The sequence below is a fragment of the Drosophila sulfurigaster genome, chromosome 3 (assembly GCF_023558435.1).
Source record: "Drosophila sulfurigaster albostrigata strain 15112-1811.04 chromosome 3, ASM2355843v2, whole genome shotgun sequence".
In the NCBI taxonomy this organism is placed as follows: domain Eukaryota; kingdom Metazoa; phylum Arthropoda; class Insecta; order Diptera; family Drosophilidae; genus Drosophila; species Drosophila sulfurigaster.
The window spans coordinates 37864864-37887025 of record NC_084883.1 but is presented as its reverse complement, the minus strand read 5'-3'; the positions used below and the strand labels follow the sequence as shown (position 1 = coordinate 37887025).

General features: G+C 36.9%; 3 protein-coding genes across 4 annotated transcripts; 1 reads left to right on the top strand and 2 right to left on the bottom strand.

Moving 5' to 3' along the window:
• Nucleotides 1-6405: 6405 nt before the first annotated feature.
• LOC133842286 (LIM homeobox transcription factor 1-beta) lies at nucleotides 6406-15157 on the bottom strand. 2 transcript variants are annotated; one of them, XM_062275327.1, is made up of 7 exons: nucleotides 15035-15156; nucleotides 13668-14976; nucleotides 9291-10149; nucleotides 8576-8790; nucleotides 8330-8517; nucleotides 7430-7706; nucleotides 6406-7365 (listed from the first exon to the last, which is right to left on the bottom strand). In XM_062275327.1, exons 2-7 carry the CDS (start codon nucleotides 13702-13704, stop codon nucleotides 7151-7153), a joined length of 1791 nt encoding a protein of 596 aa, XP_062131311.1. In that variant the 5' UTR covers nucleotides 13705-14976; nucleotides 15035-15156; the 3' UTR covers nucleotides 6406-7150. The 2 variants fall into 2 exon arrangements, with proteins under 2 accessions (XP_062131311.1, XP_062131310.1); XM_062275326.1 differs by having other exon boundaries at nucleotides 13668-15157.
• A 549-nt stretch (nucleotides 15158-15706) lies between these two features.
• Nucleotides 15707-16196, bottom strand: LOC133842288 (calpain small subunit 1-like). Its single transcript, XM_062275329.1, has 2 exons — nucleotides 16037-16196; nucleotides 15707-15985 (listed from the first exon to the last, which is right to left on the bottom strand). The coding sequence occupies exons 1-2, from the start codon at nucleotides 16098-16100 to the stop codon at nucleotides 15780-15782; spliced, it is 270 nt and encodes an 89-aa protein (XP_062131313.1). The 5' UTR covers nucleotides 16101-16196; the 3' UTR covers nucleotides 15707-15779.
• A 3711-nt stretch (nucleotides 16197-19907) lies between these two features.
• On the top strand, nucleotides 19908-21854 carry LOC133842287 (probable cytochrome P450 12d1 distal, mitochondrial). The gene is made up of 4 exons (XM_062275328.1): nucleotides 19908-20075; nucleotides 20135-20475; nucleotides 20535-20651; nucleotides 20709-21854. Exons 1-4 carry the CDS (start codon nucleotides 19983-19985, stop codon nucleotides 21724-21726), a joined length of 1569 nt encoding a protein of 522 aa, XP_062131312.1. The 5' UTR covers nucleotides 19908-19982; the 3' UTR covers nucleotides 21727-21854.
• The last annotated feature ends 308 nt before the right edge of the window (nucleotides 21855-22162 follow it).

Sequence of the window (22162 nt, the reverse complement as noted above, 5' to 3'; positions counted from 1 at the left end):
TTTTTGGAAACATTTTTATTAGTAAGAAATGCTGAAGTATATTTTTTCCCAAATTGATATTTTCGGCACATTGATTTAATTTTTTTTTATAGAGTTTGTATCAATTTTATTTAAGTTCTTGTCTGATGTAATTAAATTAGTTGTTCTTTTATTTAATTTCTAAATAAGAATTTCTTAGTTTTAATGGGTTTGAATAGTTCTTTGATATTTAAAAAAATTAGTAATAATATTATATGTTTTTTTGAAAATATGATTTTAAGAATATATAGTTTTAAATAGTCCTTTGATATGCATTAACTAAGAAACACAATTTGTAATAATACATTATTTATTTTTTATAGTTAAATACCAAAGTTTGCAATAACAAACAAGCTGACTAGATCGTATATAAATATTATATATCTCATATGTACCTACAATAATAATTTTTGTTTGCAATTGAAATCAAATAAATTCCACCTCCATCCAGTGCAACATCCACTATGTGCCAATATGTTAATGTCTTTGGCACGAAAGTGAAGTGCGTGGCGTTAAATGACATTGTAGAGATGGCACACTTAAGCGATTTGCCAACAACTCGTACTCAAGGCTTAAGAACCAGGCATTGCCAAGTATCTGGTTACGTTTTATTCAATTTTTTAATTTTCCTTTCTTTTTTTTTTTTAATTTTTCCCCGTTGGTTTTTGACGGATATTCGCAGGTTTTTTTTTTTACTTGCTTTGGCTTGCGTTGCGTTGCGTTGTTGGGGCACAACAATAACTTGAGCAGCGACTTGAGTAGCTCGCAGAAAAGTTTCCAAGACAACTCCTTTAGTGGCGCTCCCAGTGGCAGTATCGCGAAAAAAGGAATGGAGATGGAGACGGAGATGGAGCAGGAGAAGGACTACTCGCTAAATATCCTTTAGCCTTTGCGAAATCAGTAAAGCGCAAAGGACCACTTGTGAATACGCTTTGATGCGCGCGGCAGGCAGCATTTTGTGTGTGCGAGTGTGACTGCCCTGCCACAGGGTGGAAGGGGGGGTGGTGTTGCAGCATAACACAGAGGGTACGAGGATGTTCTGTGTTGGGGGCTCAGGCTCGCTCTTTCAGCCAGACTGAAGCTGAAGCAACTGCTGCTGTGTTGTTGCTGTGGCTGCTGCTGCTGCTGTGCTGGCATCAAGTATTTTGTGAGTAGCGCAAAATACGCGAGCGCGAAATGTAATAAAAACATTTTTTTGCCAAGACAGCGTTACTCTCGAATATAGCACACAGCTAAAGCACAGGCACAGGCTCAAGCTAGCCGAACGTCTTATTTTTATTCCTCTTATTGCAAGCCAATTTCTAGTACTACTTGCCACAGAGCCAGTCTTCAGAGGGCAGTCTCAGTTTGCTGTAAAAGTATCTAAAAGATATTTTTTAATACATGCACGCGACTTATCCATTTGATGTTGAATCTCTCGTTTGCTTTGTTGTTGTTGTTGTTGCTTTCTGTTGATTTTATTGGCAGCATTCCAGTTATAAAACGAAAAATATGCAATGCCTTTCGTATACGCCCCGTTTTCGTATTTTCTTTTTTTTTTGGTAGAAAGGGGAGCTGCAACATTTTGCGCCTTAAATATTTATAGCAACAACATTTGCATATTGTGTTCTCGGATAGATGAGGCGTGGCAGGCAGCAATGGCAATGGCAATGGCTTTCCACCCTCATTTGCATTTTGGTTTTGTCACACAGCTCAAAAGTCAAAAGCAACTTTCATTTTCGTGAACTAAACGCCCCTTTGATGTCAGCGTTTCGTGTTAACTGGTTTTGATTCGCATACGCTTGACATGACCCCACTTCCAGTTCCTTTTCTTCCTCCCAACTGTAGTTCAAGTAGTTTCCTTCGCATAAGATTGGCAACTGTTTTTTTGCAATTCAAATTACTTTGGCCAACAGCTGTGCTCATACAATTCTCATTACGAGGCAGGAAATTTTTGTGTTGTCCACTTATTGGCCACTTTTAAGCCTATTGGAAACTCATTAGTTGGCAACTTTAAACTAATAATGTGGCCAACAAGTCCGGGGCTCAATTGAAAAATTTGCAATTTTACGGCAAAGGCTGAAACAAGTGGCGAAGTCTAGAAGCAATTACGGCGTCCAGGCGCAAAACCAATCTCAATCTAAGGCATCAAGTAGACAAATATAGACTATGACTATGCCTATGACTATCCATGTGTGTTTGTATGTGTGTGTGTGTGCGTTGTAAGCTCCATTTGGTATTCAAAAACTGTGCGTCTATGTGATTTGACGCATATTTGCCAAGCCCACACATCGACTGCCAGACAAGAGCTACAAATGTAGCTAGCTTCAACTACAGCTGCAGCTGCAGATACAGATACAGATACATTTGAGGCTTAGACGGCAGCCTGTGCTCAAAACTGAAACACACACACACACACACATACGCAATTGCTTCATTTTGCAAAAGGCTTTTATTAAACCAGAGACGAACTCTGAAGTCCCACAGAACCAGCAAAAGACGACGACGACAAAGGTTTGAGAGTTGGGCTGGCAAATGGTAAATGGTAAATGGTAACAGCTGTGGCTATGATTGTGACTCTCTCTGACTGTGACTATGATTGTAGCTGGGATTGGAGTGAAGCGATGTGCGGCTGTTGCCAGGCTTCGAGGCAATCGATGTGTGTGCGTGTGTGCCTAGTTATGGTAAATATTCATATTTGTAACGTGTGCACAATGTGTTGAAATTAGCATTTATGAATTTTGTGCCAAACGTCAAAATGGAACTCAGTCTGAAACAGTCTGTCGCTGCCTGCTGGCCAGTCAGCCAGGCAGCCAACAAACCAGTAAGCTCCTTTATACTTGTTATACCTGCTAGCAGTGGGTTGGAAGGGTATCTAGAGTTAATGCTAATCGTAAATGCATTAAAAATACATTAGATTATAAGAATTAGAGTTACAAATGTTAGAAATAACATTTTTGTGCTTTATATGAAACCTTTTTATAGAGCACCATACAGTTGGAAATTTATTATCACTTTATATATTTATTATCTTATATATTTGTAAGGAATATAAAACGATAATGTAAATAGGTTTTGAAAATTGAGTTAAGATCATATAAAAATATCGCCTTTTTAATGTGAAAAATTCTGTTGCTGCTTTACTATGTCGTATTAGCATAAAATTAATAAATAAAATAATTCCTAAAAATGGCTGCATCACTTGTTGCATTTATAATAATGCCTAATAATGTATAACAGGTACAACAAAGTCGCGCACATTCGATAATAAATTTCTTAGTTGTTTATGTAGCACTCACTACAAGTAAAAGTACAACAACAACAACAGCAACGACAAGCATTAAGTTCACTTACTCACACACACAGGCACAACTACAAACATATAGCATATCTGATGTGCTGGCCCTCACTCTCACTCATTTACCGAGCTCTTTGCTGTACTCACACTTGGCTGCATTATGCGAAATATTCTTGGTTATGGTTTTGCGGCTAAAACGGCCTTTTGCCCGTCCATTTGCATTTAGATTGCGACAGCAAGTTGAGCAAACTGAGCCAACTGAGCAAACAGAGTTCGTCTTTTTGGTCCCATTTCGTCCATCGTTTCTGTCGTTTCGTTCATGGCCACATTTCGAGAGTGACATCTGCGTCTTATGATTGTTGCCTGACAATTTGTAGGCCTCTTGCGGTGAGTCCAGCTTCCCGTTTCGAGTTCATGTTACGCACTTCGATTAACATAATTATGAGCGCGCCAAAGTTCAACTTTGTTATTCAGGTAACTTTGGGGTGACTTTTGGCATCGAGTTGATCTGCATTTGTTTAATAACTTTCAGTGCTGTATTGCCTCAATAGTCTCTTTAATGTTAAGGGGATTTTACAAAACAAAAAATATTGTTCCCATTAGATTATTATTTTTATTGCAAATCTCAAAATCTAATTCAACTTAAATATTAAGAAATTAAAAAAAAACATTTATATTAAAATTTCATCTCCGTCTAAGGATAATAAACCTCAGACATAAAAGACAAATCAAATTAATATCATACGAGTATATCAAATATTAAGAATAATTTCTACAATCTCATTTTCTTTATATCTTATATTTGAGTTACAAAACATCACTCAAAGCCTTTTTTCAATCTTGTTACCAAATTTTCTTTGATTTTCACCACTTCAATTTTTGTTTTTATTATTTCAAATCATGTTAAAATAATAAGGACAGTTTCTGCTTTGTTTTTTCAATATTTCATTGCATAAATGTTTTTCTTTGCCAACCAGGCGACACTTTTATGCACATTGTTATTTTATTGGGTTTGGGTTTTATTGACAATATCCAATTGCCTTTTGATTTTTATTGATTCCATAAAGGCGTGTGACCGGCGCCAAAAGTGGTATTGAGAGTATTAAATAAGTAGTCTTAAAAGTAATTTTTGTTATCGATTTACAATGTAGATTCGATTTTGAAAGCCTTTACTTTGATGTTGACTTCGACATAAAAATCAAATAGCTATCTGTAGGATATTTTGAGGGATCTAAGTGCTCGTTACATTTGCATAATGTTCAGATAACTGAGTTGTCAAACGACTTAGGGTTCAATTTGAGTTATTAAATTGGAATAAGCTAAGCGATTCGTAAAAGTCCTTCATTAGGTATTTATTTAAGAAAGTGTTTTTTGTTATATAAAATTTTAATTCATTGAATAACTCTTTTCAGTAGTTGAATATTATATTATACTTGTATATTAAATATTCTCATTGAACAATAATGATATATGTTTTTAATACTTTTTAAACAGATAAAATATCATTTTTAAATTTAGTTAATGAATTTAAATTCTTTTTAAGTATTTAAGTCAATGATATTTTATTTATCTTTATATTATTGTTTGTCTAGAATTTCTTCTTTGCCCTGTCTTACCTTCAATCCTTACCATTTATCCTCAGACTGGCAGACAATGTTGTCCATTAAAATGTGTTCGTTGCTCTCCGTTAAAGCAGTAATTAATTACGTAATTTGTCCACTTGTCGCGCGCTTACAAAGATGCTTCAACGACGTGGTCAACTGGGTTTTGCTGCAAGCGGAAAAGCCACTTGTCCACATGCGAGTCGAGTTGTGTCGTGGAACTGAGAGAGAGACAATGAATGTCCTTCCATGTCCTGGGCAGGCACTTATGCCAGTCATTTGCATTGGGTGGTTTTCATTCTTTTTTTGCTTTTTGCTTTCTGCTGCCCCGACTGATTAATGATGTGGGCTTGTGTAACAACGGTGCCCCGTTAAGTTTCAGTGCATTTTTAAAGCGCGGAACTTGCCCGTCTCCGGATGCGTCTCCGGGTGAAGCATCAATGGTGGTTACTGCACTGCACAACACTTAATGGTGGTGGTTTCCTTGTTTAACTACTTTTTTCCTTTGCCTTTGTCGCTGTCGCTATCGGTGTCGCAATCGGGGTTTAATCTGGTTAGCGGCACAAATGATGACGAGAGCCAAGGGAATTGGGAAGCTGGGTAGGAGGGGGGAGGGAAACAACAACGACATTTAAGGACAATTGCTGTGGCTAATGTGACACATATTGTGACAAATTGCATGAAACTGAGCTAACTCCTTGGACTGGGACAAGGATACGGCTATGTAAACACGTGTTGGACTCCCTTCAAATTAAATTAAGGGCTGCAAGTTGGCCTCAAAAATAAAACAACAACACTTTAAATATTTTTGCCAATCACTGTTCAAATATGGAATCACGGTTAAAGTTGTGTTGCTTTAGTTCAGTGTAAATCTTTAGTGATTACTGTGAAAAGCTTCTTTGAAGGATTAGAATTGTTAAGTGGTAATTGCTTTACAAATTGTTGGCAATCTGATGGACAAATATTTATGAAGACAAATAAATGTGGTTATTCATGTTTGGAAAGCCTTTAATATAATAATTAACAAAAATGTGTTCGAATATTTAACTTAAATAGATTAAGCTGTTCAATTAAAAAAGGAAATATGTGAAGTGTTTATAAATTTACTAGTTATAATTGATTCTCTTTCTAAAAACGCCATCATATTTCAGATATTTATGAAGAACTTTTTTGAAAATGTTGATAATGTTTTCTTGATCTAAAAAAATGGACGTTGCTCTAAATTCCAGTTAATGAGCTTTGAAGAATTATGAACTATATATATATAGTATATGAATAACTTCTTGACACTAGATCCCATAGTTTTAACAATTGTGTATAAAATATATTTTCTAAAATATTTTTTCCTTTTTGTGCTTGCATAACTTTTTAAAACACAATAAACACAAACACAAACACAACAAATCTATTATTAGCTAAGTGCAAAATAAAATTCTAAATTGTGGTTTAGAATTTATTATATTTTATCAAAATTATATTTTTATTATTTTTAATTTTGATTTATTGAATTTAAGTTAAATTTTTCGTGGACACCGCGAAGTTTGGAGTTCGAAGTGCACTGCCAAATAGTTCGGGTTACAAACGAATCGTAGCCTCAGCCCCAGTACCAAGACCAGGCCCCGCCCCCGCTTCCTTGTTCGGCAAACTTATTGCATGCCAATGCTATTCGTGGCCTCTGCATGCCACAAATACTCCCCAATCCCTCGTCTATCAACAGCCAAGCGAGCAAGTTGCGCCAGTCGTGGTGGTGGTTGGATGAGGAGTCATCGTTTGACTCTCAGCGCGGCGACACTGACAGCTCGGCGCTGTCAACAGGGTCGACCATAGAGCAAGGACAAAAACAATGCATGACGAATCGGTATTTTACGCCCATTTTGGGCCCATCACCAGGGGTGACTGAGGCTGTGGCTGTGGCTGCTGCTGCTGCCGCTGCTGTTCAGTTCAGACTGCGGCATGGCAAATGCTTTGTTCTTGTCAACTGAGCGGAACAAATTTCAAGGCCTGCACCTGCAGAACAACCAAAAAAGTCTCGCAACCTTGCGCCGGGTGGTTGCCCAATGTTATTGTTGTCCTGCTTTATCCATTGGGGTTGGATCCACGTGTGCACGTGCTGCAGTTTCCGATTGGGATTGTTTTTGTTTTGCCGGTCAAGCAACGAGGTCAACGCAAGCACATTAACATTTTTTTTGTTTTGTTTATTTTACAACTTCTAATTTTGATTTTGGGCTTAAAATTCTGTTCAGGCAGAGCCAAGTTAATGCTCCATTGAGTCCTTGCCGCCACCGCCACCGCATTCGCCATAGGCGCCCAGTTCCTCGGGTCGAAAGTAAGAGCTCTGCATGCTGTATAATCGATCGATCGGATTGATCATCGGCGTCTGCGTGAAAGGTCCCATCAGCTGCTGAAACGTTGCATAGCTCAAGCCCAGTATTGTATTGAGTATCGGCTCGTTGTTCTTATTGCAGTTTTCTATTTAAGAAGTTCACTTATTCCAATTAGACTGTTTTTGCAATTCAAACAGATTATAATTTACCCTTGTTTGTCTCCATGCAGCTGAGCGATCCCTGTTCCTGTTCGTCTTTGACGTTGCAGCGTAGCCTTGACAGTCCTTCGGAGGTTGAAGAAAAAGGCGATTCTTGCTGTGACTCGCTATCGCTGTGCGCCTCGTCCTTAATCTTGGTTGTTAGAGTACTGTCCTGTGACTCCTGAGAGTCCTGTGAGTGTGAATCGCTGACTCCCTTGGCTGGGGGTTCCTGCTTCGCCTTCTTCTGTATCTTTTTGACTTTGGCACGTTGGTTCTGGAACCACACCTAAAGAAATAAATATGGAGATTCATTAGATAGTGTGAAAGAAAAGGATTTTATTGATGTTTAGTGTAAGCGTGGTTAAAAAAATTTAATATTCAATTCATAATTGTAGAGATAAAAAAATAATAATAATAATTTTCAAGATAAATAGATAAATAGTATAATAATAAAATACTTAAGCCGAATACTACGAATTGGTGAGAAATAATTCTAAAAAATATTGTAAGATTATAATTTGTAATTCAAATAGATCACAAATAAAATATTTTGGAAGGTTGCATTACTTAAATAATAATCACATATACAAATTAAAAATTCATTCAATATGAAAGTTTCGAAATATAATAAATTAATATATGTGTAAGCAGAACACCCTCAATCGTTAGGAAATAATCCTAATATAATAATAAAAAGTATAAACCTCCATTTTTGTTGTAAAATTAAACATTATAATAAAATTAGAAAATAAATCAAAGAATATGTTTGATAATATTTAATAAAAGTTACTTAAATTGACAAATGATCTCCTCGATTGATAATGAAAACTAAAACTCATAAGTGTAGAAGCATAATTTCTTATAACGAGTGTAGCAAATAATTGAATCCTTTTCATTCCTTGTAATTACCTGCACAATTCTCAAGCTCAAGCCAGTATCCTTAGCCAAGTTTTCTCGAACCTTTCGACACGGTTTCGGTGACACTTCAAAGGATGCCTTAAAGGCACGACGCTGCTGTGTGTTGAGTATAGTTCGCGGTCTTTTGGGACCTCGTCGTCCATCCAGCTTCGGTGGAAACATCTCATCGCCATAAAAATCTATAAATGCGACAATTCAATAAAGTTGTACATCTAGAAAACCAAAACTTAAACTTACCGTAACCCTGCAACATTTCCACCTCCTTCTCGTAGTCGAAGCGACAGAAGAGCTGACCCTGCTTCACCACATATTGCTCGCCCTTCTTCAGGAGTGCGCCGCAGACGACGCAGGCAAAGCACTTGAGATGGAAGATGCTCTCTTGGGAGCGCATGACCAGCTCATCGGCGGCTATTTTATGGCCACAGCCAAGGCAACGATTGCGTAAGTAGAGTCTAAGATGGGAGACAGGAAGGTAGTTAAAGAGAGCAAGTAAAAAAGCAATCAAGTGTACTCGACTGTGAGATACCTTGTTATGCGTTTTCAGAGAATACAAATCTAGTTTAATATAAGCAAGAACTTTACAACATATTGCATCTTATAAACTTTATAGCTGTATAATTTATTTTACTCTTTTATATATTATAAACCTTGTTCTAAAATTTGAAGTGTAAATTATACACTATTTTAAGTTATAGTTAAGCCAGATCTGTAAGCAACACTAAAGCATTATTGTGTCAATTTACTATAATATAAAGTCTCTGAGGATGGTTTTTGTGATTGGATTGATGAAAATTTAAATAAACTTTCGTATAAGGATCTGTATATGGAATGACTTTTAATCTGCTATCGTTATTCATGAATATATGTATATAGGAATCGGATGTGTGTTCTTCTGTCAGCAACATACATATGTTTATGGATAATGTCTTACAAAATTGAGAGTTTTACGCACCTTTCATAGTCGATGCGACAGTAGAGTTTGCCATCGCGTGCATAGCAGGAGTGCACGAGGTGCATGGAGCAGGCGGTGCACTTGAGGCAACCCTCGTGGAAGGAGTTGTCCGCGACGCGCATTATGTAACGATCACAAATTGGCTGGCAGCAATAGGCGCAGTGGTTGACAGCCAGACCAGCCATGCCCACGCCAGCCAACCCCACATCGATGCCCATCACTCCCATTGCTGCCACAGCCGAGTGATGCTGTTGCAGCATTTGAGGCGCTTGCGGTGTGAGCGATGCGGGTGTGGATGCAGTTGTGGGTGTCGATGTGGATGTGGATATCGAAGTGGCTGTGGAGTAACCATCCAGCTCGTTGAGACTACACTTGCCCAAGGCAATGCGGCCAGGCGGCATTTGCATTGGTGGTCCAGGTCCCAGTCCCTGTCTGGCCATAGACATGGCTTGCTGTTGCTGCTGTTGTTGTTGCTGGTGTGCAGTGGCCATGCTGCTGTTGTGGTTCATACAACTTCCGTTGACATTCTGGCTCGCTGACGCCATTTTGTCACCTCCACCGGCTGCCGCAGCGCCTCCTCCACCTCCAGTTGTTGTTGTTGCTGCTGCTGCTGGTTTGCTTGCTGCTTGACAGTTGCCATTTGGTGTTACTGTTGTTGCTGCTGTTGTTTGTGTTGCTGTTGGTGTTGTTAACATGCGCTCATTTCCGTTCAACAGCAGTTGATTGTGCCCCATTGCAATGGGGCACATCGCATGTCCTGCTCCAGCTACATGTTGCTGATGCTGCTGTTGTTGTTGCTGTTGCTGTTGTTGTTGTTGCTGCTGCTGCTGTTGCTGTTGACATTTGATGTCCATTGGAACTATTTTGGTTTTTGCGGTTTTGTCGTGGCATCGCCCCGAAAACGCCCCACATGCAAATGAGAAACATTTCAGTTATTTTTATTTTCACTTTGGCATGCAAATTGCGGCCGAAGCGAGCGTGTTTTCTTCTCACTCTCCAAATTTACAACTGCGGCCAGTGGTCGATCCCCTCACTCCATTCCCTCTGTCTCCCTCTCCCCCGCTGTACAGGATTTGCATTTGCGGTTGCCAACTATCTGCATTTTTGCCCTGACTGCGTAACTGCGACTCGGACTCGAACTGTAACTGTGACCATTTGCCAACCATTTCGAGTTGTAGTAAATTTGTGGTTTTGCAATTATTGAAATGACTTTTGCAGCGAAATATGTGCGTGACCGTACCGAATACGTATATATATATATGTACATTCTGTCCATCTGTCCCTCGGTCTGTCCGTCTGTCCCTCTGTCTGTACTCGACATTCCACGCACTTGCTTTTGTTTGGCCATCGCTGCGTATACGTATTATTTGTGTGCGCTGGGCAAAAAATTACTGCACATTTGCGGCATTTGTGCTGTTGGCTGTTCGGCTCTTTTGGCTTTTTGTTGCTTGTTGTCTCAATTTATGGCAAATTGTTGAAATTGTACGGTAATTTGTTTGCCTCTCACTGTGTCTCTGTGTGTGTGTGTTTGTGTTTGAGTTTGTGTATGTGTGTGTCGTTCATCTTGTTTCGTTACGCGCTTTTTCAGTTGTTATTGTGTTTCCTTTATCTGCTTGTTTCCGCTCTTTTTCCATACTAAATATACTCGCACACACATTCACTCTTGCTCACACCTATACTTTCCCTTTACATGTGTGTGCGTGTGTTTGTGTCACATTCTGCGTTTGTCATTCTGTATTTAAATGATTTTACGTGTGCGTAATTTCATTTAATTTTCACAACAATTTCTGTGGCATGCAAATTTATGCCAGAAATATTTGTAAAATTTTTAAAGTAATTTACATGCACTGCAGTTGGTTTTGTGGTCTCACTAGCAAGAAATACAATTTATATAAATTTTATATGTGCTGAAGATTGAATGGAGCGACAATTGACACGCAAATCAAAATATTTTCAACACCATTTGTGTGATTCAAGAGTTTCAAAAGACAATGTTAGGTTTTTAATTATGCATGTTTACTACTTGATGCTTTTATTTATTTATTTATATATTTTTTGAAGAATTAAAATTTACAAAATGTGTGATTTATATTTAAAACTGAATAATTTCATAATTTAAAATCTCTTTCAGTTTTTGGCTTAAGCTGTTACCACAAATTTCGTGTAGCTAATTCGTAAGTTTTAATAAAAATATTTCAGTTTAAATTTTTTCTTATTCTTCGCTACTAAAACTTGTCAAACTGCATCTTAAGTATAATCAAATATATTTTAATTAATTTCTAAGTCATCTATAATGAAACATCCCAATTTCATTAGTATAAATATTGTCTTAGCAAATCGGCTATATTTATTTAAGCTGATATTGAAACCAAATAAGCATATGTTTCATTCGTTACCTAGCAACGAATCGTAGCATGTGATATTGAAAGCTAGTGAACAGATTTGTGAATAGTATATGAATAGACTCACACTAAGCTGACAATAGCTATCAACTCTCAAATGTCATTGTTGCTATATTTAACTTTCGGCACTTTCCAACAATGTGAGTTGTTTTTGGACTCGATTGAAGTTGGGCTAATCCGCTCGATGTCCGCACCTGTTACACTTTACACTAGAGGAAACTATGCCAACATGTTGGCTGGACATGTCGACGCTGTCCTGCAGCGGATTTGTGAGGACAAGTGCAAAGCCGACATTGATAGCGGTGCTGCGCTTTTGCCGCACTAATTAGATTCTAATGTGCAGCGTTAAAGGGCGCAAAAGCAATGAGTTGGGAGGAGGAACAAGGGGATTCACCCTGAGCAGGGCAAGAGGAATAACTAAATTATAAGAGAATTTACGAGTAGTGCGTGCAACGTGCTAATCGCGGCGTTTGCCTCAGTCAAAATCATATCGTCGAGCAACCCCTATGACTCACCCCATCTAAGTAGAGCACCCTTCCACAGCTCGAGCTCGAGCTCGAGAAATATATGCACTGACTTGACGGGTGGGAGAGCGAGAAGAAGGAGTAGGAGTAGGAGTAAGAGTCGGGGTTGGAGGATTCATTATGTTGGTTATGGCTGCTGGCGGCATATGTTGGCAGTCTTTTTGCAGCGGCGGGCGAGCGGAAACCCTTGCCAGGATGCTGTGTGCAGCCGCTTTTGGATTCTGCCTTCCTTCTTGCCGAGCTACCGAGTTGCTGAGCTGCCGAGCTGCTGTTTGTCAGTCGCTGGCGTTTAATTTAATCGGATTTCGGGCGGACAATGAAATTATGGCGCCGTTTTGTTGTGCCAGCATTCAGCGCATAAATGCTTTGTTTTGGCCTAATCTTTGACAGAAGTCAGCATTTGCTTGCCACTGTAAAATGTGTTCAGATTTTTTGGCTGTCTGCCAGCTTTGAGACTCAAGCACACTTATCTCAAGTGACAAGCGATACAAGTGATTTCTAGTATCCCAGTAGTTGTCAGCTTGAGAGACTTATTTCTTCAACGACAAGTTAAATAGTTGCTTTAATGTGTGACATGAAAATAAGGTATATAACATTTAATATTTGCTTTTGATATATATAAAAATAATTTGAATAAGGAGTAATTTGCTTATCTCATGATCTTGTTTACTATTCATAAATTATTCAAATTTATACATCTTTAATCTGTGTCCAGTGTGTTTCATTGAATCTTTCTTAAAAATCGATTAGCAGCGCAGAAACGAATTAAAAATAAAGATGCATAACAAAATAGAAAGTGTTAGGCATAAAATATGTTTATAAATTCATAACTACCCTTTCAGACTTTTTCATTCAAATTATTCTGCCTCTTTGAATGTTTTTACTTCTGTTTATAAAAGCATTTTGCATAAATTTCAATAAAATATAATTATCATATTTTGCAATATAAATTAAACAGAAAATATAAATATCATGAGTTATGAAAACAGATAACAAAATCATCTTTTATTTCGTGTACGTTTGTTTACTTTAATGTAATAATATTCAAATATAAATATGAAGTTCTCATCTCCTGTTTTAAGAGCTTAATTGTAAGCTATCGTAACTATTTTGTTATATTTAGTGTAAGAAAAGCACGAGACTCTAACAAAAATTGAGGAAATTGAAGATAGTAAGAGTAACGAATATTTATTTTCTTCTGTTTAAATCAACAAATTTACGTAACTTTAGCTTCAATCATAATCAAAAGAATAGAAGTAAAGAACTGATTTACATTTCCATTCTGATTTTTATTTTAACATTTTTAATAACTTAATTTTTATTAAGCCATTTTTTTTATGCCAACCACAAAAGCCGTCGGTGAAATGTGAGTCGAATGTTAGAGTTGCGTCGGCATTTTCACAAGAGAATCAACAGTAAGATTATGCCATCGAGGATTATGGAATACTTACACAAACCAATTTGCATTGGATGCTGTTCGTCGATCATTTCTGATGAAGAGTGAATCCAGTGTTAGGTGCGAATTGAGAAATAATTAGTAGCTGATTAGCGGTCGCGTTTTGTGATTGTTTGACATAAATCGTTAAAGTAATTTCGGTGTATTTTTTGACACTTTTCACATAGTTTAGCAAGGACTGCGGTTAAACGGAATGCCACGTGAGGAAAGTGCAAGATGCATCGGTAGTCGTAGTCTTTATAATGGAGTGGCCAGCGTCGAGTAAGGTATCGGCAGGCCAGTTACGAAACGCGATGCTTGAATGATTACGGACCTCTGATGTTAATGAAATTTGTTAAAAATCATTTGCTCAGCTCGGCCAGACGTGGCGACTCTGCAGGAAATTTTCTCCAAAATGGAGGAGAAATCTGCTCTGCTCTCTATTCAGTATGTGTGTGTGTGTGGGTGGGCCAACGCCATTTTATCCGGCCATATAATATCCACCAACCCATACCCAAGGACAATCCTATCCCATCCCCATTTGAGGCCAGTTCATGGGATTTTCCCCGCCTGTTTGGGCGCATGCGTCGGACTTGAACTCGATGCTCGTTTATCGGCTTGCATTTTGGGGGCGCAAGATTCATTCGTTTTGCTTTTGTTTTTGCACTTTTGACTTTTGTCTTTGTTGCCATTCTACGCGATGCTGTTGTTGTTGTGCGTTTTATTTGTTTTGTTGTACGTATTTTGTATTGACAAAGGATGTTTGGCTCGGCGATTTCGTGCTTGCTTTGCTACTCGCTGCGACCCAACAGCAACAACACGGCAGTAATAAAAACAACAATCTGAACCGAGCGAGGAGAACGACAAGAACAACACACGAACCGCATCCATCCCTAAAGAGATTTTTCTCTAGCCATCGAATCTATGGCAGGGCCATGCGTTTCATTTTTTTGCCGTTTTTTTTTCTATTGTCATATATATATATTTTGTTTTAAATTTATTGATTTTCAATTTTCAAGCAAATTAAAGACAATGCGGCTTTAATTGTCCTTCATCGTGCGGCGCCATCAACTCAGCGCCATCTCCACATTCTCCGGACAATTTTGTGTAGTTGGTTGTGTTAATGACTGATAAATGTCGGCGCGCGATGCCGACACTTTAAACTTTTTGCCCAGAATGAATTTCGGTCTATTAAACGAGCTTGCTTCTTGGCGCTGCTCGTTGGCCCAAAAACTTTAATGTCTAATACAGAAATAGCTGGTCTCTCGTCTGGTCTAGCCAGTCGACACTCCCTGACTCCATGACTGCGTTTCTGCCTGCCGAGTCTGGTGTTTTCCGAGGGAAATTCTCAGAAAGTTTCGTAAACGTGAACGTGTTACTCACAATTAGTGCAGGCGAAGGCCACTTAGCCGTCATTTACCAAGAGAGCTTCTGAGTCCTGCCATGCGTATGCTCATTATGATTATAATTATCTTCGCTTCCTATTTGTCCACCTGATCTGTAACCTTTCATTCTGGGTAAATTGTATATTTATTTGTTTAAAATTTTGTGTGTACTAACACACCTTAGGTTTCCTCTCAAGTAAAAAGAGTTTTTAACAATTGAAGAATATAGATTTTCTTCCTAATAAATATATTTATTAAAAGACTGTCGAAATGGTAAATTCGCCACAGTTTATTGGGCTTGAAATTTTCTATTAGTTTTAAATGAGCAACAAAATTCCAATTATTTTTTAATTAATTTAACTAATAAAAACGATATGTTAAAAGTTAGTATTGTAGATTATTTTCACAACATAAAAATTACAGTTTTAAACAGTAATATTCTCTAATTATGAATTTTTGTAGCTTGTAGCTTCAAGCGTTAATATTGGCGAAAAAGTAAATGATTATATTGACTGCTCTATATCATCGAGTGTGATCGATGAAATAGAATCATTTTTTTATAAATCATCGTTTTAAATAATTTCTATATTAGCGTATATTTTGATTCATTTGATTCTTGCAAAATTATTGCTGTTCATACCTTAAAATGTTAAACTGAAAACTAGATTTTTTTCAACATATTTTTTATTTGCTTTTAAATTGTTACAACAATTTTATTAATAATGTTCTCCTCCACCATCACTTCAACCTCTTTTGCGTTTACCCTTGCCGCCACCCCCACCACCGCCTCCACCACCGCCTTCACCACCACCTCCTCCACCGCCTCCACCACCGCCACCCTTGCCGCCACCCATGCCGCCCATGATTTTGCCAAAGATGTTTGGCAGCCCAAAGATACAAGGACTTCGTCCCTTTACATCTGCATCATCCACCTTTGTATCATCTGGAACTGTGTTGATTCGTTAGTGATAAATTTGCAAACATATTATTGATTACAGACCTGGCCGAGCCAATGCAATACTGCATATAAATGCGATAAGTAAAATACGCGGTATCCAAACCATTGTTAACTGCCTTTAAATAACCGAAATTCTGTCTATTTATACCATTTCGTTTAGCAATATTACTGTATTAATAACAACCGATTATAATGCGGAACTCGATACACTTATCACATGTAATTGACATTTCGATAAATTTGTGTTCTTTTTAAATAGAGAGAAAAACTAAAATTAATTCGCTTCGGATTAAACCGTTAAGATTAGCTAACATCTTTTCGATTTTTCACTAACTAGAACTATCTAAAATAAACACATATTTGGCATGTCGATTGTAAACTCTATATATAATATATAAGTATGTACATCTACATATCTATATACGCTCGTGAGCCAGGAAATACCTATATTTTTATACTTACAAGCCACTGAAGCTAGTCTTTTATAGACAAAATAATTACTTTAAATGCATTAAACACACAAAAAGCATTCTAAAATTAATCTCAGCTAGTTATACCGATACGTTTTCTATTTAAATCGATCATGATGATGGTGTTAAGACTCAATATCATGGGAAATATGAATATGAATACTTTTTATTGAACCTTCTAAATCATCGATAGTGATCGAACAAATAGAATTGTTTTTTTATAAAACATCCAATATTTTAATATGTGCACATATTTTGATTCATTTGATCCATGCAAATTGCATCCCTTACATCGAAAAAAATGTTATACTTGATAAATTTTAAACTTGATTATTTTTGAAAGCCATTTCAAAATTTTTATTATTTGCTTTTGAATTGTTCCAACAACTTTATTCTCCACCCAATGCACCCAGGATTTTACCAAAGATGTCTTGCAGGTCTTCGAGGCAAGGACTTCGTCCCTTTACGACTGCATCATCCTCCTCTGGATCATCTGGAACTGCAGTCGATTTGTTAGAGATAATATTGCAAACATATTATTGATTACCAACCTGGCCGAGCCAATGCAATAGTGCATATAAATGCAATAAGTAAAATACGCGGTATCCAAAGCATTGTTAATTGCCTTTAAATATTGAAATTCTGTCTATTTATACCATTTCGTTTAGCAAGATTACAGCCGATCATAATGCGGAATTCGATATACTTATCACATTTATTTAGCATTTCGATACATTTGTGTTCTTTTTAAATAGAGCGAACAACTAAAAAATGAATTCGCTTCGGATTAAACCGTTAAGATTAACATTTTTTTTTTATTTGTCACTAAGTAGTACTGTCTAAAATAAATACATACATATCTTTATATACATAACTACAATACTACAACTATGTATAGTAGTATGTACATATATCTACAAACGTTCCTGATCCTGGAAATACCCATATAGTCACATATGATATATACAAGCCTTCGAAGGTGGTCCTTATAGACAAAACAATTATTTTAAACACATTACTTTTTTTTTGAAAGATGTACGAATGTCACGTTCGTGATCTTCAAAACGTTTATATACATATATATATGTATATATATATATATGTTGTTTTCGAGATACGAAGAGAAAACACAGCATCGCAAAAGTGGCAAAAAAACGAGCGCCATATTTAAAATCATTTTGAGAAATTTGTTCGCCAGCGAAATGTGACTAGTACTTTCTAAGACAATAATTTTAAATTATAATATAGTAATGCTGTTTTCTATTAGTAGGTACTGTAATAAAGAATTGTTATTGTTTTATTTATTTAAATTTTTTTTACCTATATTTATACTGCTATATCGCGAACGTGACATTTTATCATCAACGTATTTTTTGTAAATTTTATTTTTTCACACTCTACGGGCTAAGGAGTAAGAAATTAGGATAGAAAGATAAAAACAAGATTTTCAAACAACATACATAGATTTAAAAATACTAAATTGAGTAAATTTAACCTTAATCAAGCAAGAATATGGCTAACTTTAACTAGAAACGCTGCCCTAAGGCAAACCATTTTGCTTGTATATTTTTTTTGTGTATTTTACTCAAAATGCAAAATGATTATTCTCCAAATTCTAGATCGGAGAACTTTTATACTAGATTATTTTTTAAAGTAATTTCATAATTTTGTTTATTTGAATTTGTATTGTTATAACAACTTAATCAAGGTCTTCATGGTCCTTTTCATCCTCTTCTTCATCTGCATCACCTTTGCCTTTGACTTTGCCCTTGCCTTTGCCTCCTTTTCCACCAAGGATTCTTTCAATGATTTTTTTCAAGTCATTGAAGCAAGGACTTCGTGCCTCTACAATTGCATTATCCTCTTCTGGATCATCTGGAACTGCAGTCGATTTGTTAGTGATAAAATTGCAAACATATTATTGATTACTGACCTGGCTGAGCCAAGGCAATAGTGCATATAAATGCGATAAGTAAAATATGCGGTAACCAAAGCATTTTAACTGCCTTTAAATAACCGAAATTCCATCTATTTATACCATTTCGTTTAGCAATATATGTATATGACAACCGATTATAATGCGGAGTTCGATACACTTATCAAACATGTGGCTGATTTCAAAATAGAGAGAAAAATATCAATTCGTATCGGATTTAACCGTTCGAATTTGCTGACGTTAGTTCTATTTGTTAATAGTTATTACTGTCTGAAATATATACATATCCCCATTTTTAATTAAAACAGTATGAATATTAGAAAATGTTTATATTATTATTATTATTTATAAAGGCATTATTAGGATCGCGAACGTGAAATTCGTCCATTTTTTAAATAAAATAAGTTATGTCAAAAATAAACATTGTCCAATATATGTTTTATTATGGATGAAAAAAGTCTACATCGCCTTATTTGAGTTCATATTGAAGAAGCTCTAAGACAAATCTTTTAAATCATAATAAATATAATACAAATATTGAGTAAATTTTATGTGAATTTGATTTGTTTCACCCTTTGCGTTCAAAAATTAATAGAAGAGGATAGATAGTAATACATCCCATAACAAAAAGATTATTAAACAATTTACATGGATTTTTCAAAAATAAATTACATAAACTTAACCTTAATCGAACAAGAAAAAGGCCAAATTTAACAATTATTATTATAATATATTTTTATATTTTTTATTTTCTTTCGTCATGTAGTATTTATCTAATAGCAAAATTTAATTGAATAATTTAATTTAATTTAATAACTTAATAAGCGTAACGACTGCGAAGAATATTCTTGGTTTATATTTTTAGTTTGAATAAATTATATAAAATTATAAATTTTTAAATTATTATAAATAAATCAAATTATTTCACTAAACACTTTAACAGGGCATCTTCAAGTTGCGCATTTCCAGTTTTGCATATATACTGCTAGCTGTTTAGCAATGTTTTACTTAATTGTTTAAAGCTTTTCTTATCAACTGAAAGCTTCAAACGCAATGGCCAACACACACATTCATATAAATGTAAACACAGGTAAAATCCAGTAAGCTTTTTCATTTTTTGCTGAGTCTTCATAACAATTCAGAATTGTCTATATGCCGGCAAGAAGCGTTGATCGGTTTGTTCATTGTGACAAAGCAGTTTTTTTTTGCCTGCGCATTTTGGTGGCAATGCTCGAGTGTCAACATTTCGTGTGTTGATACTGATAACGCAAAAGAGCGAGGGAGAGAGCAACAGATGTAAGTAGTAAGAAGAAACAGGTTAAGGCGAAGATAAACGATGCTGATTAATATATCAGAGAGAAGTAAAAGCTCGGCTTAGTTGAAACTTAAAATCTAAACAAAGCAAATACTACTGGAGCGACAAAGAGCGACAACAAGTGCTTCTTATCAAGCTCTCTCGCTCGATCAACTGTTCTATCGCATCGCGTATAAAAGCGTACGAGAGCGTGCGTCGATCATTAGTCTGTGCTGCTCACTTGTCTAAAGCAGTAGTCGCAGCTATTAATTAACACTGATAATAAACATGACTACAGTCACAGCGTCCCATGGAGCGCGCCAATTGTTCTTGGCTGGGACCAGATCAATGCATGCTACTGCTGCCGCTGTTAAGCTCAATGTAAGTTGTAAGCTATTAACTATTTAAATGAATGTTTTTCAACTTGACAAAATAACTAGTTAGCTGATGATGTGGTTGCTCCGCCCGTGCGCCCCTATTCTGAAATCCCACGACCCGGAAAACTTAGTTTTATGCGCAGTTTTATGCCAGGAGGCGAATTCCACGACAAATCTTTCTCCGAATTTACCTCAATGATGCGTAAGCGCTATGGAGATCTCTTTATAATGCCAGGAGCGTTTGGTCGCAAGGACAGTTTGGTCACCTTCAGTACTAAGGATATTGAGATGGTTTTTCGCAACGAAGGCGTTTGGCCACATCGTGAGGGCTTTGATTCACTTGTTTACTTCCGTGAGAAAGTGCGCCCAGATGTGTTTGGTGAGAAAAAGGGATTAATTGCCACGTGAGTTATTATCAGTTGATAACGAATGCATTTAAGTTGACATATTTACATTATTACAGACAATCAGAGGAATGGAGCAAGTTTCGATCGGCTGTGAATCCGGTTTTCATGCAACCTCGAGGTCTTAAAATGTACTACGAACCATTGTCTAACATTAATAACGAATTCATCGAGCGGTAAGTTGAAGTTTAATAGAAACTGATTGAGATTTAAAATTATTATCATCTCTGTAGCATCAAGGAAATTCGTGATCCTAAGACACTGGAAGTCCCTGCGAACTTTGAGGAGGAAATGGGTCGTTTGATCTTCGAGTCGTTAGCTCTCATTGCCTTCAATCGTGAAATGGGCATCATCCGGAAGCGTCGTGATAATCCCGATGCTATGACTATATTCAAAACATCCCGTGAAATTTTCAAGTTGGTCTTTAAGCTGGACTTGCAGCCATCGCCCTGGAAGTTTATATCGACGCCAACCTATCGCAAAATGATAAAAACACTCAACGAAAGTCTCGATGTCACACAACGAATGATTGATGACACTTGCGCGGAGATGGAGAAGCGTCGCAAGGCTGGAGAGCCTGGGAGCAATAGCATGTTGGAGCGACTGATGGATATTGATCCAAAGATTGCTTTGGTCATGGGTCTGGATATACTCTTTGCCGGTGTCGATGCCACGACTGTGCTCTTGTCTGCAACATTGCTGTGTCTCAGCAAGAATCAGGAAAAGCAGCATAAACTCCGCGAGGAACTGCTGCGAGTGATGCCCAGCAAGGAGACATTGCTGAACGATGAGACCATGAAGGACATGCCCTACTTGCGGGCCGTAATCAAGGAAGCCCTGCGCTATTACCCCAACGGTTTTGGAACCTTCAGGATTTGTCCGGGAGATGTCACTCTCTCCGGTTATAACATTCCCAAGGGCACACAGATTATGCTCGCCTCCAATGCCCTGGTGAAAGATGAAAAGTATTACACCTCACCAAATGATTTTTTGCCCGAGCGCTGGCTACGTGATCCCGAGACAAACAAGAAGGCGCAGGTCAGCCCATTTACGTTCCTGCCGTTTGGTTTTGGACCACGACAATGCATTGGCAAGCGGGTCGTTGATCTCGAGGTGGAGACCGCAGTAGCCAAGATTATACGCAACTTCCATGTGGAGTTTAACTACGATGCAAGCAATCCGTACAAAACGTTCTTTGCCATGGAGCCACAAATCCCATTTCACTTCAAATTCACTGACATTGATCAGTAGAAACAAAGCTTAAAACCAAATTACTAGTTAATAAGGCAAATGTAATATAAATGTATAAATGTAAACAACGCAAAGCGAAACCGAAACGTCATTAAGAACTTTCTAAAATAAATCTCATAATTTGCAAATGAGTCTATATACGTATATTGATTCGTTTTTAAAACATCGAAAGATTCAAGGATTCACAACTGAAAGAGGACAATAAAATTTATTTATTTGACTCTATAGTAAAGAGACTCATTATCATTAAAACAAATACATCAATTGCGTTTTTGTTGATACATTGATAGTTGTTTGTTTTTTGTATTTGCATTTTTATTTTTACAGAACCTTGTTATTGTTTGTCATCTTTATTGTCAAATTCACTTTGCTTTTGCCTTTTCAATCTCCAGGTTGAGGCTTCCACGCCCACCACCAGTCCGTTACAGCTTGTTCT

What these genes read in the sequence shown, in the direction of transcription:
- LOC133842286 (XM_062275326.1), bottom strand. Translation starts at nt 13,704, where the DNA reads ATGATCGACGAACAGCATCCAATGCAAATTGGTTTGT. An exon ending in TGAGCTTGAGAATTGTGCAG is followed by an intron (nt 7,707 to 8,329) that starts GTAATTACAAGG and finishes TTATTTCTTTAG; the next exon opens with GTGTGGTTCCAGAACCAACG. An exon ending in CTGCATGGAGACAAACAAGG is followed by an intron (nt 7,366 to 7,429) that starts GTAAATTATAAT and finishes CTTCTTAAATAG; the next exon opens with AAAACTGCAATAAGAACAAC.
- LOC133842288 (XM_062275329.1), bottom strand. Translation starts at nt 16,100, where the DNA reads ATGGTTTGGATACCGCGTATTTTACTTATCGCATTTATATGCAGTATT. An exon ending in TATTGCATTGGCTCGGCCAG is followed by an intron (nt 15,986 to 16,036) that starts GTCTGTAATCAA and finishes GAATCAACACAG; the next exon opens with TTCCAGATGATACAAAGGTG.
- LOC133842287 (XM_062275328.1), top strand. Translation starts at nt 19,983, where the DNA reads ATGACTACAGTCACAGCGTCCCATGGAGCGCGCCAATTGTTCTTGGCT. An exon ending in CTGCCGCTGTTAAGCTCAAT is followed by an intron (nt 20,076 to 20,134) that starts GTAAGTTGTAAG and finishes CAAAATAACTAG; the next exon opens with TTAGCTGATGATGTGGTTGC. An exon ending in AATAACGAATTCATCGAGCG is followed by an intron (nt 20,652 to 20,708) that starts GTAAGTTGAAGT and finishes TCATCTCTGTAG; the next exon opens with CATCAAGGAAATTCGTGATC.